The following is a 15,559-nucleotide window of genomic DNA, read 5'->3' as shown; positions in this document are numbered from 1 at the left end:
GTCCAAAGGTTTTGACTACCAGAATGATACTGTAGACTTGCACAGCCTGAGCATGCTAGCAGACTTGCTTTTTCTCAGTTAACATGAACAGGCAGGAGGCATTCACCCATCAGGAAAAAACACATGCCATGTAAGATGCGTTCATGCATATTCTTTGGTTTGGCTGGCACATCACACGTCTTGCAAATCTCCAAGCTAACAACCCTACCTCCAAATGCATTGTGTAACTTTTGAGAGTGACACTGCTTGATGAATCGGATGTGTCAGCAACAGTCTCAAACTGAGATTAAAGAGAGGGAGGAAAGGCATCAGGGCAGAGTAAGGCGCAATGCAGTGGGCTTTCTGTTCCTTACAGAGGCTGTGAATTAGCCGCAGCTCAGTGAAGGGAGGGGCATTGTAGCAGGATGTGAGGGAGTAGGGGAACTGGCAGAGATGAGGTGCTATTGAACTTTTAACTGGTCATCAAATACTGTGTGGGCAGCCAGCATTGCTTGCTGCATGACCTCACTAGCAATTGTAAAACACTTTTTGCCACTTCATAGTAGTGCTATCCTAGCTTTCAGATTAGTCCAATTGATGCACTGTAGAATCTTCATTTCCATTAACTCCACGAGCTTTTATAAAAAAAGAATAATAAAAAAAGGGCAGGAATTTGAAAAGCAATTGTGCAGGCATGCCAACAGCAAAGACATTTTAAAGTCAAGAGGAACAACACAGTATGACAGACTGTAGAAGAAAATGAATCAAAACCATGAGACCAAAAAGAAAGTTTCTTACTCTCTTAGGCTTTGCCAGGAGARGGGACACACTGCGAGTGCCATTGTTTCCAAGAGCTGCTTGGCTGGGGCACAGATGCAGCTTCTTGGCACTGAGACAAGAAGTAACAGAACGCGTGAAGGATGCAGGAGTCACTACCCTGCTTGATGGCACTTACAGGGAAAAGAAGCTGAGAAGTCACAACAGGAGTGATTTTCTGGCCTACGTCTGTGAAGAAGCATGAACGGGGAGGGCACTGCTCTTCCAGGTCTCAGTCTCGTAACAATTACCATATTCCTTTTGCCTTGCTTTTCATCAAAGGGTAGCATAGTACTACTATATTTTTGAGCATGATGGAGCATATTCTTCATGTTTTTTTCTTTTTTCTTTTTTTTTTAAAAAAACAGAATTTTATAATTATTTTATAATAAAAATGACACTAAGCTTTCCCTTTTATCACTCACCAACAGTCCTTCTCCACTTAAATGTGGCTTTGTGTGCATGCATACACCCAGGCACATTTTGTTAAGGTTCCCAGCTTTTCCCTAGTTGGACTTGCTCGTCACCAAATCTTACTGGTAAAGAGCTTGTCCTAGAGTATTCCAGCTGCGTGGTGTGTGGATACTAGACAGAAGGCTCTGTTCCTAAGTCCTGGTTTTGCAGGAACATTTCATGAAAAAGACTGTCAAAATGGATCCTGGTTAGCCATTCACAACAGATAGCTGGGTCCACACAAAAAAACATMCTTCACAGAAGAACCTTATTACCTATTTTCTCTGAGCATGTGTCTTTGAAAATCTACCTTTCAGATGCCACAGCTTACACAAGCCTTTTCTCTGCAGCTCTATTATAGACAACAGCTAACATCAAGTGGGCAGCAGTGGCTTTGGATCCATCTGTTACTACAGATCCAACTTTTGTCATAGTGCATCAGAAGCAMTTCAGATCCTGCAGACCAGGTGCTGCAGGGATCTTTCTGGACTAAATRCCTGTAGCTGGGCTCTCTGTGAGGATACCTCACGCCTTCATAGGTAGACCAGAGAGCTCCATTCCAACTCTGGACAACATCCTTTACTAACCAAGAGTGCAACAAAATGATGGAGGTAAAAACGTCCAGATAGAAGAACAACAAAGTGAGTGCACAACATCGCGTTTTGCCCAACATACCGTATGGGTTTCACCAGATGAATACACACTCATGGGTGATGTTCTTTTCTGGAGTGGAACTAAAGGAGGTCTGTCTCGTGCATAGGGTTGCTTGTGGACTTTCCTTTGAAGAATTAAGGAGAGAAGAAGAGCCAAGAGGATCAAACCTAGAACTACCATCAACACTGCAAACCACAGCTCATTGTAGAATTTTGCACTTTTGGCCTCCACTTTGTCCTTCTCTCCAGGTGTTGTCAAGATCAGACCTATAAATATCAAGAGAGAGTAGGGAGAAACGGAGAGTTATTTGAGAAAGTCATTTAACAATATGCTATCCCTTTTCTCTCTGATAAATTATGCAGAAATTTAAGTCAGTTTGTCGTCATGTGCTTATTTGCACTTATGTTCAAGGTGGCATAATGGTTCAATATGCTAGCAGGCTATAATAAAAAGCTTAATACCCTCAAGAGACCCTGCTTAAAGTTCTGGCAATGCTACTCAGGCTGGAAATCACCACTGCATCAGCAGCTCCTGAGAAAGGAGGCAGTGGAGATGGAATTAAAAAAAATAAATTAAGGAAAAAAGGCTTCTCCGAGTAACCTTCAGGAGTGAGAATGACTACAATACTTTCAGAGAGCTACAGACAGAGGACATATTCTCTCTCTCCAGCACAGTGTCAATACTATGTGGTGGCAGGCCTGTGTAGTCAAAAGGAGAGTAAGAGAAAGACCGAAGAGAAATKAGTAGTAATAAATTAATACAAAACTTCTTCCCCAGCTTATTAGAAAAATCAGCCACTTGGCTTTACTCACATATGACATAAGCATCAGAAATTTCAGTGACAGWGTTTCCTGGTTATTTGCAACCCAACATGTGCATCCAGGTTCTTTGCTAAAAAATTCTCATCATCTTCACTTGCAAGCCACCACTGCAAGCTGCCTGTGCTGCTGATCCAGTAAGCAATAGACTCTGGGTACAACCAGCAATCAAAAGAACAAAGGAATTGACTGTGGAAGGTGACAGATGTAGAGCAAGTGGGAACACTTCACAACATCTCCACTGCAGCCTTGTCTGAAATTCTGCAGGAGGATGGAATGAGATCAAGAAAAGGGATACGATGGAACTCCTGTGCAAAGAGTAATTGCAAAGCCAAAGCCCATTTGTTTTAAGATGCTGAACAAGAGGCAACTCAACCAAAAAATAAATGAATAAAAACAATGTCAGAGAGATGCAGGAGGACAGGATRTGGTTCCAGCTCAACTTTGGTTCCCAGAAAACTAAGGAGATGGGAAACAAACTTCTTTGTGGTTGGTACCTACAAGACAATAGACAACAGCTGACTTGGATTTAATTACATCAAACTACTTTGGATGCATGAAACATGCAAAGGGCCTGGACAACAGGAGAACAGTAGGTATTATAAAATTGGTCTTTCCACTGTGACTTGTGACACCATCTCAGGTGACATTCTCATAAACTGGTTAGGGAAACATGTCCCACATGTAACTGCTAACCATAAGTGGCTGAAGAATCATACACAAGTAGCTGGTACTTTTCTTCTTTCTTTAGATGGAAGGACTTGTTGAGGTGAGAGAGAGAACAGATGTATATTTTCATTGTCAAACTAAGAAGAAATGTGGGAGGACRGCATTAGAATTCAATATAATCTTAATCTGGAGCTAAACATTAGAAAAAGAACTGATACTATTCACTAGGAAAAAAGCACTACRTTTGGGAGCAAAATAATTGACTGTGTAAAATTAAAAGAAACCATTGCAAGGCCAGAGAAAGGACCTGAAGCTAATCATGATGTAAAGAAACCGAAATTCATCCAGGGCAAAAAAAAGGCACATTACCTGCTTACCTTATACTTAAGGCATTAAAGATCTACTGATGAGATTCCGTTCTGTCTGGCATRCACTATGTATCAAATACCTACCACAAGCACATAAAGTCAGTAGGTGCTAGATAATTTCTTCATGTATTTACCAAGTCCATCTCCAGTGCTGTATTTGATGACCGGTGTCATGGCAGTTCCTTCATCAGTGGTACATGTCACTTGAAAGAAAAAGGCTGAGCAAAAAGGTTGGAAAAATGTATCAACAGGAGAAAATAAAATTCCTTAGGTGCTACTTTTCACCATGATCCACCAGAGGAGATAGCCAAATCTGAGAAAAGCCAAGGTATATATCGGCATAGCCCATAACCCAGATAAGCCCCACATTAGAGCCTCATAATTCTTTATACCAGAGTATTAAACTTCTAAACTATAAAACTATGGCAGATCATAAGTAGACCCCACTATGATGTTGCTACAAATCATATTGCTATTTTATCACCCATGCTTCCCTCTTCCAATGACATGCAATTAGTAACTTTCATTAAGTAAATTTATTCATCATTGTGCCCCAACTCCCTCATACTCTGTTCATGGCTGATTCAAACTTGCTAAGAACATTTGAGTTAAAAAAAAAATTGTATTAGCACCATTGCAGTAATCAGGAAATAAAAAAGAAGAATCGTTTAAATATCACAAAAAAAGCATTTAAAAAACAGAAAATATCTTTTCTTGTTTTTTTTCTCCTATTGTCAGAATCTGCTTGTGTTTTAAAGGCCACAAATTTTTGAAACAAAAACTGCCATTCAAAACACAGCTGATTCCACAAGCTGCCGACTTGATTTGGCTTAAAAAAAAATATTAAAAAAAAAAAATCAGACTCCAGTCTTCTCTGAGGCTCATGACTTCCACGTTTTTTCAAGCCTGAAAGGTGGAACTGCAGCTAAAGTCCAGGATTTGGGAAAAGTCTCACAATGAACCAAAGCRTTATCCCTCAGTCAGGCAAAACGCTTAAGGGAAACTTAGCTCTTAAGTGTTTCACTTCAAGCATCTGCTTAGATGCAACTCAGTGATTYGGGCAAAGATTCAGAGGGCAGTCATAGGTAGCTAGAGCTGTTTCCTAGATTTCCATTCATTTCTCCACTTGAAGGAAGAGCAGTAGTGAAGTCCACAAAATGAACCTCACAGCGTCTCTTAACCAAGCTCTTTGTTATCGGGTTGGTAGAATCTGGATTTCACTTCTCCAACCTCTTCCCCTATTCTACAGCCCAGATGCACATGACAGCAGTTCTGATATTCTCTGATATTTTTAAACAGAGGGGTTGCACTCAGTTAGCAAGTGACAGTCATCTTTAGTACACTCCTGTGCTCTTAGCTTGGGGTAACTACGGATGTTGCTTAAATTTAGCACACAAATATACTAATTAAGCCAAATAGTATTTCACAGAGAGTAAGATATAGGATATTGAAACTGACTTTTGTCAGATGTCCGTGGTAAATATAGCTCAGTGTCAAAGCCACTGTAGATGCGCTGTCCACTCTCAGTTAATGCGTACTCCTTCAGGCGTCCATTCAGTACAAAAGTTCGACTCCAGTCTATGTGGATGGTAGATAAATTGCTGACAACTGAAAAAGGAGCCTTGTACCAAGGTGCTGCACAAAAAGGAAAAAGCTCATTTCTAGGCAACAGGCATGACTCTTAAGTAAAATAGCATAGGGACAGAGACTAAAAAAATGATACAAGCTCTCTCTCACACACACGTGTGATGCAAGGAGATGCAAGGAGAAAAGAGAAAGCTGCCCCAGCATGCCAGCCTCTACATCGAGAAATCAGAAATGTCTCATAATATCTTTAAAATCAAAACRTACACCTCCCTTCCTCTGTCATTCAACATGTGGAATAAACATGAAAACTGTATAAGCTAAACTCCAGCTTAATATGGGCAACAGGAGACACAGGGGGTGGTATGCGTTCAGGTTGTACCTAACAGCATACCTGGCTGTGGAAACTGAACTGGAAAGAATGCTTTTGCAAGCCCCAAGATATTGCCCAAGATTATACGTTAATGCAGGCAAATACATGAAAACATTGGTTTTCAGAAAAGCAAAAACAGACAGCAGGCAGCGAGAAAAGAAACACAAAACTCACTTTGGGGAAGCTGAGTTCATCAGCTGGGCTCAACAGCCTGCTAACAAAAGACTTAAGGTAGTGCTTTCTTGTGCCTTTGTCATTAAACCTTGTGCCCACTGTATGCTGCTTTGGTCATAAGAAAGTAGCTTGTCCAGCTGCACTTTGCTACTAATTGCCCAATTTCACCAAATCAAGTCTTCCAGGCAAGAGGAAGAAGACTTTCAGACTGACTCAGGAGAACAGGTTGGGAGTAGCTCAGCGAGGCAAGAAAAATAAGACTAGAAGAAGGGCTGCAGATCCAGTGGGCAGGGATTAGAAACTGGCTTTCAAACCCTTTCATTCTGGATACCTGAATTTCTCCATTTAAGAGTTCATTATAAAGTTCTACCTCAAAAGTGTGCAGTTTAAYAAAATACAGCTTTAGAGATGAGGCCTTTTTTTCAAGGATCACTTTAAAGAAAATCTGGGGCTGTTCCACCCCAAATTTTCAGCTGAGGATGCCCTCAATGTAGCAGATGCATTTTAATAACTACCACATAGAATTAGCAATTGCTGCTGAAGGGTTTTCTAGAAAGGTGATTCTGAAATCCTGACATTCAAGGTATATGATAAAAAGTTAGCATCCTCTTTGTCCTGATTTGGCAGGCTGAGATGAAATGCCCATCTCATCTGTTATAGAATGACTCTAGCACCATAGATCTTTTCAATAAAAGCTGATGTTAAACTACTTCAAATTCAGTTTTGATGGTAAAATCTATTCTGACTGTAGGCACAAGTCCTGCATGTTTAATTTCCATGCAGATCASCACATGACCATAAAGTACTGTCTATGGCTGTCTGATAGTAACAAATTCTTATTTGAATGTCACACCATATTCAGACTAAATTCAAATAAAACTCCTATGGGCCCTGGCAGAAGTCTGGCTTGAAGTAGGACAGTAAGATTATTCCTGAAAAGAATCACTAGGTCTCTTTTAAGATGTCCACTTTTCCCAGGGATTGTTTATGGCAACATTTTTATTACTGCACATCAGTCTTCTGATATTGTTTCAATATTTTATGTTCTATAACTTCACTGCCCATTCTCAATAAAATAAAACTTTTCCTCTTCACAGAAGACAGAGGATGTGAATTCTAATGATGAGCAAAGAAATCTACTTAAAGAAATGAGCAGTCAAGCCACAGAATTCCAGTGAATTGGCAGCAGAGGCACAGTAACTGGAGACACGTAAGAGCAGATTTCTAGGAACACCAGCTTTCACAGAAGGGCAAATTTCTTTGGCTCTGTTCAGCCTCCCACAACAGAAACAAGAATTTCTGATCTGTGAATCATTTCTCATACTCACGCTCCTTTTCAGTAGTGAAACCAATCCACTCCGAGGCGCTGCTGCCAACAGAATTGTAAGACACGACTCTCAGGTTGTAGGTTGTGTAAGGCTCAAGGTTGGACACGTTGGCGCTCTGTCCTTTTCCTGTATACTTCACTTCAGTTGGGCCAGGACTGCAGGTCTTTACTGCCGGCTGTAGGTTCAGGGGGCAAGCCATATACACGTGGAGCTCATAGCTGAGAAGGTGGTTTATATTTTGATTAATCGAGAGGCTTAATTATATAACAGCCGGCCAACCAGTTGAAGATCCTTTCATCCCAGCTGCTGTATATCTGACTACTACAGAATAGAATGGGCCTGATGCCAGATTTTCTCCTGGAGAATTTGGCCCCAGCTGTAGGATAACTACAGACAACCATGATTGTCATTCATAGCCACAATGAGATTGCCTGCTACCTTGCTGCTCAATTCTGCAAATCAGATAGCTGACTTGCCTTAGTAAATACAAGGTGCAGCTGTCCCTTTGCTGCCAGTTGTTCTCACAACCTTTTGGCTGTGCAAACACAATTGTCAGGCAATTYGTTCCACTCGGCAGCGGCTGATGCAGCCAGAGACCTCCAGAACTGCCACCTCATCACTGCCTCCCCATACCTGGCTTTGGGGGACTGACAATTTGGGGCATAATGAAAGAGTCCCTTCTCTCTGCCATCCATCTCCCCCGTAGCCTGTTGACGAGAAAAGCAACTGCTGTGAGTGAACATCTCCTGGATGGAATTTAGGCCACATGGGATATCGTCACTCACACTGGGAAGGAGGAGCACAGCAGTCACAACTGACCAGAGCTCTCGGCCATACGATTCCAGCTCATATTCAGGAAAATTGCTCTGCCACCACCCCATGCTGATTCAGGAAGGCTCAGTCGGGCTGCAGGTCCTACCTGGTGACAATGCCATTGGGTGACTGTGGGGCACTCCACTGGAAAGAGGCGTTCCTAGAGGTCACGGTGCGAATCTGCGGAGGGGGCTGCTCAGAGGGTGGAGCTGGCTGCGTGGTGACTTGGGCAACAGGTCCTTTGCTGCAACAGTTGAAACAGGTGCAGGCCTCCACACCAATGGTGTATGTGGTAAAAGGTCTTAGCCCATGTATTGTCTGCTGGGTGGCAGTCCCTTCTGATAGCTATAAAATTTAAGAGGGAACTTTACACAGCTTCAAGCGACATAACTATTAAGCAAAAGTTAATGAGGTCAATTAACTCCAGAAGAAGGACACGAGGTTCTGCATGTCCCCTAAGTCTGACATTAATGCAGCTGCTGCACACTGGGAAGTCTATATTTATTTTCTTCCCATTACAAAGTTAAAAATGGTACCATTCAAAGAGAAGCCCACGCGATCAGTGGCCTCACAAACCTCTTGAGTTGAGCTGTAACCACTGTACATCAGGTTGCAAGGGTCATTCTCAGAAACAGACATTGAAAATCTTTAAGGAGAAGCTTTGGACTAAGTGGTACTGGAAAAAAAGACAAGAATGTGGAAAAGGCTCCATGGTAAGTCAGTGTAGCAAATACACATGCATATCTCTCAGACTTCCTTGGCTTGGATACATGAGACAGCATTGGCAACAGTGATGGGAATGTCTGATGTGTCAGTTTACATGATAGGAGAACATAACTTTTCAGTAGTGTGGCTTTGAGCTGAGGGCCAACACAATGCTGCTCTGCATTCAAACTGCTGTGGTGTTTGATGAGACTGTAGGCAACTCTACTACTCTCAGTGAGGGAGGCTTCCCGGTTCCGACAATGAAAACTGTGCTCTTGTTCTGAAACTGCTTGCAGGAACTGCTCCTTCACCTCTCTGCCATAGTCATTTGTGGGTATAGCTTCTAAAGGCAAAGTAATCAAAATATGCAGAAAACACCATCAACACAACATCTGCTCCCACTGGCAGCACCTGATTCAGCAGAGTGCAGCAGAAGATAGGAAGGAATGAGTCAAACAAACGAAAGCACTTGGTACTGTATGATGTCAGTGCCAGAGACAAGATAGCAGTATGGCAGGTATGAGGGGATGAAAATGGAAAGCCATACAGGTACCAGTGAGATGAGCTGACTGAATCTGATACAGATGCAGTCAATGACACTGAGAGAAATAAATGCGTAATGTGCAATCAGTAAGCAGTTTAAATTCATGGACAGCACTGATGACTTGGGAAGACATCCCTAGCACTTCCAAGCAAATTAACATGGGACAAGGGAAAAAAATCCTCATACCAGGTAAAACATTTATCGACTCCTAAAAGGTAAACAGACAAAAGGTATTCAAGCATTTTGCATTGATTAGGTGATACAGCTCCAGGCACCTTCTACACCCCTAGACTTTACCCACATTTCCCCATTCTATAAATCTAATGAAGCGCTGCAGATTTCCTAGTTTAGTTGGTTTTTGTCATTTCTGAACATCTGATGGGTTCTATCCCAAGGCAAAACTCAAGCTGCACCTGAGCCCTGCAAAAGCATCCCTAGCATTGCTAAAGTCTCTTCATATCAGTTTAACCTTCCTGCGGGGAAAAAAAAAAAAAAAAAAAACAGCAATTTGCTATCGTGCCCATAGGTAAAGCCATTCTTTCTGGGCTCCCAAGCTCCCATGCTAGTGAATGGGAAGCCTCCTAGGCCCACAGGCCAGACATACCTAAAAAGTGAGGAAACCTTTCAGGATGACACAGAACCCTTCAGAATCTCTCCTATGGACCTCTCCAATGCAGCTAGTTCCCAAGCTAGAGAAGACACTGACTCCACAGATACACCTGGAATTTCCCATTGGACATGTACACAGACACAAAAATAGAGATCAGTCACTTAAGGAAGTGGTTTGCTAAGATTTGTCTGAACAGCTAACAGCCTCCTCTAAAAGTCACCATTAAGAATATCTTTTGAGACAGTCTAGGCTGAGACATCAAGAACAGAAACAGTCATCTTGCTGCTTGCATTATTCCTAAGGGCTTCCTAATAACAAGTGAGATTTTTAAGGGCAATTCATGTACAGGATTCTCTTCTGAACTCAAAACTGTATGCTCTCCAAAGCATATGACTGATTTCTTACTGGCTACAGTTTCCACCTGAACCACTTGGACTGGCGGAAGCTGTCTGGAAGTATTTAATTTGGATGGTTAGGCATCCTTGAACAATATTTGAGATTTTCATCGCATTGTCAGAGCATATTACTAAGTGAGAGAGGTTTGAATGGTGAGGTTAATTCTTGAGAAGTGTAACATTTACCTGAGTGAGAGTGTTGGTCCTGCTTTGCCCAGAAGAGAGCATTGCAGAGCAGGAAAAAAAAAAAAAAAAGATGCAAGAGAGGAAGAACATCTGTAACCAACAGTAGCACCTAGTAAGAACAAAACTGTCAAAGCTATAAAAAAGCTATATATAAAAATAGAAGTTCAAATGGAAATACAAAAAAATAGTTTAGCTAGTACTCACCACCACAGGAGTGCCCCTGGTATCATTAGAAAAAAGCCTGTAGATACTGACTATCCCGTTTGGCTTAAGAGGAGGGCTGATGTTCACCACAGCTACCGTGGATGCCACGGTGTCAAACAGCGGGGGTCCCAGGCCTTCAGGAGGGGCAGGACCAGTCCGGCAGCGTGACCAGCCACTCGGCGTCCGGCCTGCAGAGTTTACTGACCACACCTTCGGCACAAAAAATAGAGAAACTGTCAGTGAAGGACTTGATCCTACAAAATATCCGTAATTAGACGGGAATGCTAGTGCACCTGTAGTAATATTGAGAAAGACACTGCACAATGACATCTATGCAAAACATTCCTTGCCAGCTATCCAACACCTATATTGAGCGAGTGACTTTCTAATAGAAGAATGGAGTATTTCCCACCATTACATTTAGGGAAAATAAGTATATTTCAAGTCTCAGGCAGTGCACCTGTTGATGTCTCTTTTTCACACCTGATCCCCAAGCTCTGAAAACAYTGTAGCTTCTCAAGGAGTCCTCTCTAAATGGTATGATGTAGATAAAGGTAGGAATTCAAAGATATCTGAACAAAAATACTGACTTCCAGTTCTGCCACTGACTCCCTTCTACACACTTCCTTCATGTACACAAGCAGTCTCAATCAATTCCGCCTGGCCCCATGTGATATTTAGATAGGTTCACCCTGAATGAATCATACAAGGCAAACTCTGGTTGCTTTTTAAATATGGAAAGTTTTAAAGRAGCATCCCTCTAAAAATATATGAATGTATTAATCATCTGGCAACATTTTAAAAACCTGTAATATAAATAAAATACATTGAAAAATACAGTTAAACTAGCACCTCTCATTTATTTTCACATCTGCTTTATTGTATAAGCACAAAGGCAACAGTTTCAGTTCCAAGATTTCARAATTTAGCAGCTTGAATTAGGTCTGATTAAAAACTACATGTCTCTTTGAACTATGCCTACTGATTTTGTCAGCTTCCCAAAACCGGAGTGATCTGCAGACTACATAAAACTCAGCACTTATTAAACACAGTCTCCAACAAATCTGCATGAAAATTAAATTTTGCTTTCATCAAGGAGTGAATAAACATATGGAAGGATGTATAATCTTATTTATCAAAAACCATTTGTATAATTAAACACGAATATCATAAAAGGTTGCCTTAGGTCATCATTTGCATGAGTAAGTAATTTGTAGAATGTCAGGTACAATAGACAGAATAGATGGATGTGTGAGCGTATAGGGTTAAATTAGGCTCAATATTAGCCAACCACACAGTGATCAATCAGAATGATAGATCTAAATGGCAATACAAGAGGACTGTCTGAGTGATTTTTAGTGTAAGTATTCCTTAGTAAGCTTTCATGTCGAGCAGTTCTAACTACACTAAAACATGTTCTTGTGTGATCTGCTCGGGGCAGAAGACTTGGACAAGCGGACAGTGAGATTGTGCTTAAAAAAAAAAGAAAAGAAAGAAAGAAAGAAAGAAAAAGAAAAAGAAAGAAAGGAAGGAAGTTATAAATAAGAGGTCTTTATAACTGACCCTGGAGTCTTTTCGGCTTGCAGTACTAAGTTCCAAGACCATAGGACACTTCACAAGGAGCCTGGGGAAGGAAGAAAGCCAAAAAGCACCACAAAGGCTTTGAWGATGGTGGTTCTGCCAATTATAAAACCAAAGTTACTGCTTCATTCCACTGTCTAGTGAAACACCGTGGAAGTATCACCCTACAGATGATACTCGACAATAAAATACTCAGCCAAAGTACTTTCATTTTCAGTTAAATCAGTAATATACCTCTGCTGTGAACTTCTCATAAACTCAAACTCTGTTCACTTTACTGCAATAGATCAAACCCTCCRTCTCAGTTAAATCCTTGCTACTACAGAGATTTGCCTACAGTAGTTCATTTCTAGGGGCATATATCTGTATGGAAAGAATAGGCCACATACAGAAAGGATAGCTCTGAACAGACCACTCACATTGACTCAACACCGACCTTMGTTCAAACACTCCAGCTCTATTCCAGGCTGTGGCCTTAATGAGCGCAGACTGTAACAGTGTCAGATGTCCAACCGCCCAGCAAGCTCCCCACAGCAAAATTGAAGGCCACAAGTTAGGCACAGAGGTTTCCTGTGTACTCCCATGTAATCACAGGRGTACTAGGCCTCAGAATAAGACCTCCAGGAAATTCTGATGAGAGAGGGATGCACCTTGCCATTTTATTCATTTCTGTCATGCAGATAAAGGCTGCAGAGGGACACCATCCTCCACCGATCCCTTTCCTATAAGGATCATTTATAGGTGCCTAAGTCTTGTCTTTCAGAAAACAAGCCCATTTCAGAATAATGGCCTCTTTCTTTTGAAGCACTATCTTAGAACAAGGGGAAAGGGGATGCTCATCCCCTTTCATATTGCAACTAGGTTTTAATGAACTCTTCCAAGAGGCAGGTACTTAGGTTCAATCACATGCTCCACTGGAGGGGTTTCAAGCCTGCCACCCTCCAGAGGGGAAGTGCCCAAGCAGTCGACCCAGCTCCACTCTTGGGGTTCTTGGTGCTTCCTTTGGGGCTGTTTCACCTGGCATGAGCATAATGAATTCAAGACTGACTGGGCAGAGTAACATCAGATTCAACATCAGACAATTGTGATAGCTGAGCGGGAGTTTTGAGGATCTAAATTCTGGATTTACATTCGCCTAAGCTTGATTCCCATAGCACTCTCTGCTTCTGCTTAACTATCTGTAAAAGGATGGATAGGTATAAAAATATTTCCCTTTGAGAATGGCCATCCAGATAAATCCTGATCAGTATTTGTAGACTCTGAGCAGTAAGTGCACAGAACTCATTGTAGATGAAAATGCTACTGTTTAGCCACTTCAGTGCATAAAGAAATAAGACAGTAAGAAAACAGCAGCCACAATTTTAACAGGAATACCTGTTAAAATTGGAAGTTCAGTCTCAAAATTCACCATATAATCAGAGGTAATTGAAACCTGTTGCCTGGTTAACATGGTTAAACTAAAATGCCATAGTTTGGGCTTCCATCAAGTTTTTTGAGTTTACATAAATTCATTCTAAAAGCTGATTTACTCAGCACAAAAAATATTAACTGCATTCATATAGAAATATAAAGGATTTAATGGGCAGCAGCACTACCTGTTGTCTCTAACATAAGACTTTAAAGGTTATCTCAGAGTAGAACAGATGTACTGGGCAAAGAGGAAGCAATCACACCTCAGGTAAGCAGAGACTTAGCAAATGACATAGCGCACACAGCAGAAAGCCAACAGAAGGAGGTTCTTTTAAGTTGACTTTCTGAATATACTGCCTCCAAAAGCATTAAGTCTGACATCATGGTGCATGGCTCAGTACCCTGCCAAAAGACGTAGAGCTGTTAATGGCAGCATTGTTCCCYCAAAACCAGGAGAGGGCTCCAAAATCATCTACAGGAGTCACTATTTAAAATGTTTTATCTTTTTGCTGGCCCCTGGCCCAGACAGCACTTTGAAGYGCTGAGTGCAGAGAAAGAGGGGAAACCTCTCTAGAGATCATATATTCAGAGAACTACAGAATTCCAGTTATTCCAGTTAMAGGTAAGCTAGCTTCTTTTCTCCATCATAAACGAGCCATCACAGACCTCTTCTCCTGAAAGAGACCAGTGATTTGCCCTCACTCAAAATGATCATATGACACCATCCAAGGTCATCAGTACAGCCAAAAAGGTACAAACACTATGAGGAGCAGCAAGAAAAGTGCTAAGAAAACTGCCGCAGCCTTAACACAGTGAGCCTGACTTGTTAAAACTCTGACCTATACCAGTCAGAGGTTTTCCTGGATACTTAGGATCAGTTTCATGGCAATACTGAGCAATGACTCCTCTCATTAAAGGCAAAAAAGTCAGACAGAAGAGAGAGAATAAACAGAACTGAGGGAAACAGCTGAATATTTGGTTCCACAGCTTCTCCAATCATGCATCTCAAGAAAAGCACTAGAATTAAAGCAATCATAARCCAGGCGAGCACTGTGGCATCAGTGTAATGAACAATGGAAAAAGCTGCCAAAATAAAGTACTCAAAGAAATCCACTTGAATGGACAAAGACAGTCCAGAATTGAGGAAGAAAACAGAAGCTGGCCAAAAAACAAAACAAAAACATAACTCCCTTCCCTCCAAAAAACCAAAATAGCAATCCTTTGATCACATAAATCCAATTATGTGAAGAAGCATAATTACAACTAACTGAGCAGTGGTTTGGCAGCAGATATTCTGGGTGCACAAAKGGCCTGCCAGCTCACAAACCCACATCTCAGGCATCTCACGCCTGGCTCAAACAATGTGACAGGTATCACAGTTTTAAGCACAGTGACCAACAGGAAAGTTCCCGAGAGGAAATCCTCTCTATTCATGCAGAGAGGAGCTGAAGGCATCTAACAGACTAYGGAGAATGAGAAACTCTCCATTACTGAAGAAATCTCATTCTCATTCACTTACACTGAAGAGTGGCAAAAAAGTAGTAGCCAGAAGAGTGGATTGTCTGGTGGTAGCTTGCCTATCTGAAGGTAGCAGYCCTGAGCTCCTGCTGACTTTCAAAGTCAACGATGGCTGGGATCTTCTGTTTCAGACAGAATCCAGATGCTAGCCAGTGCATTTAACTCCTTATTCCTACGTAGAAGAGTCAGGCACAACGTAGGTCCCTGACCTTAGGAATTGCAAGGACTCCACATGCCTGGGGCTGCTGGTTTTGTCACAGATAATTCCTTACCAGCACTACTCCACACATTCCAGGACAGAGGAACTGCAGCACAGAGCAGTTCATGCCATTCCTTCTTTCTCCACTTGTTTCCTAGAGGTCCCAAAGACACAGCAC

General features: G+C 41.7%; 1 protein-coding gene across 1 annotated transcript in view; it reads right to left on the bottom strand.

Moving 5' to 3' along the window:
- Positions 1-15,559, bottom strand: part of USH2A (usherin) — a 399,365-nt gene that overhangs the window by 4,730 nt on the left and 379,076 nt on the right. Inside the window, exons 64-69 of the mRNA XM_085300119.1 lie at positions 10,674-10,883; positions 8,136-8,374; positions 7,217-7,434; positions 5,216-5,392; positions 3,892-3,975; positions 1,924-2,168 (exon numbers count right to left, since the gene is read on the bottom strand). Of these exons, the coding sequence (XP_085156245.1) occupies positions 1,924-2,168; positions 3,892-3,975; positions 5,216-5,392; positions 7,217-7,434; positions 8,136-8,374; positions 10,674-10,883 (1,173 nt within the window). The remainder of the gene's footprint in view (positions 1-1,923; positions 2,169-3,891; positions 3,976-5,215; positions 5,393-7,216; positions 7,435-8,135; positions 8,375-10,673; positions 10,884-15,559) is intronic.

The sequence above is a fragment of the Rhea americana genome, unplaced genomic scaffold (assembly GCF_003343005.1).
Source record: "Rhea americana isolate MKP2758 unplaced genomic scaffold, rheAme1 scaffold_160, whole genome shotgun sequence".
Lineage (NCBI taxonomy): Eukaryota > Metazoa > Chordata > Aves > Rheiformes > Rheidae > Rhea > Rhea americana.
The sequence above is the reverse complement of the archived record's forward strand: the minus strand, read 5'-3'. Positions and strand labels throughout refer to the sequence as shown.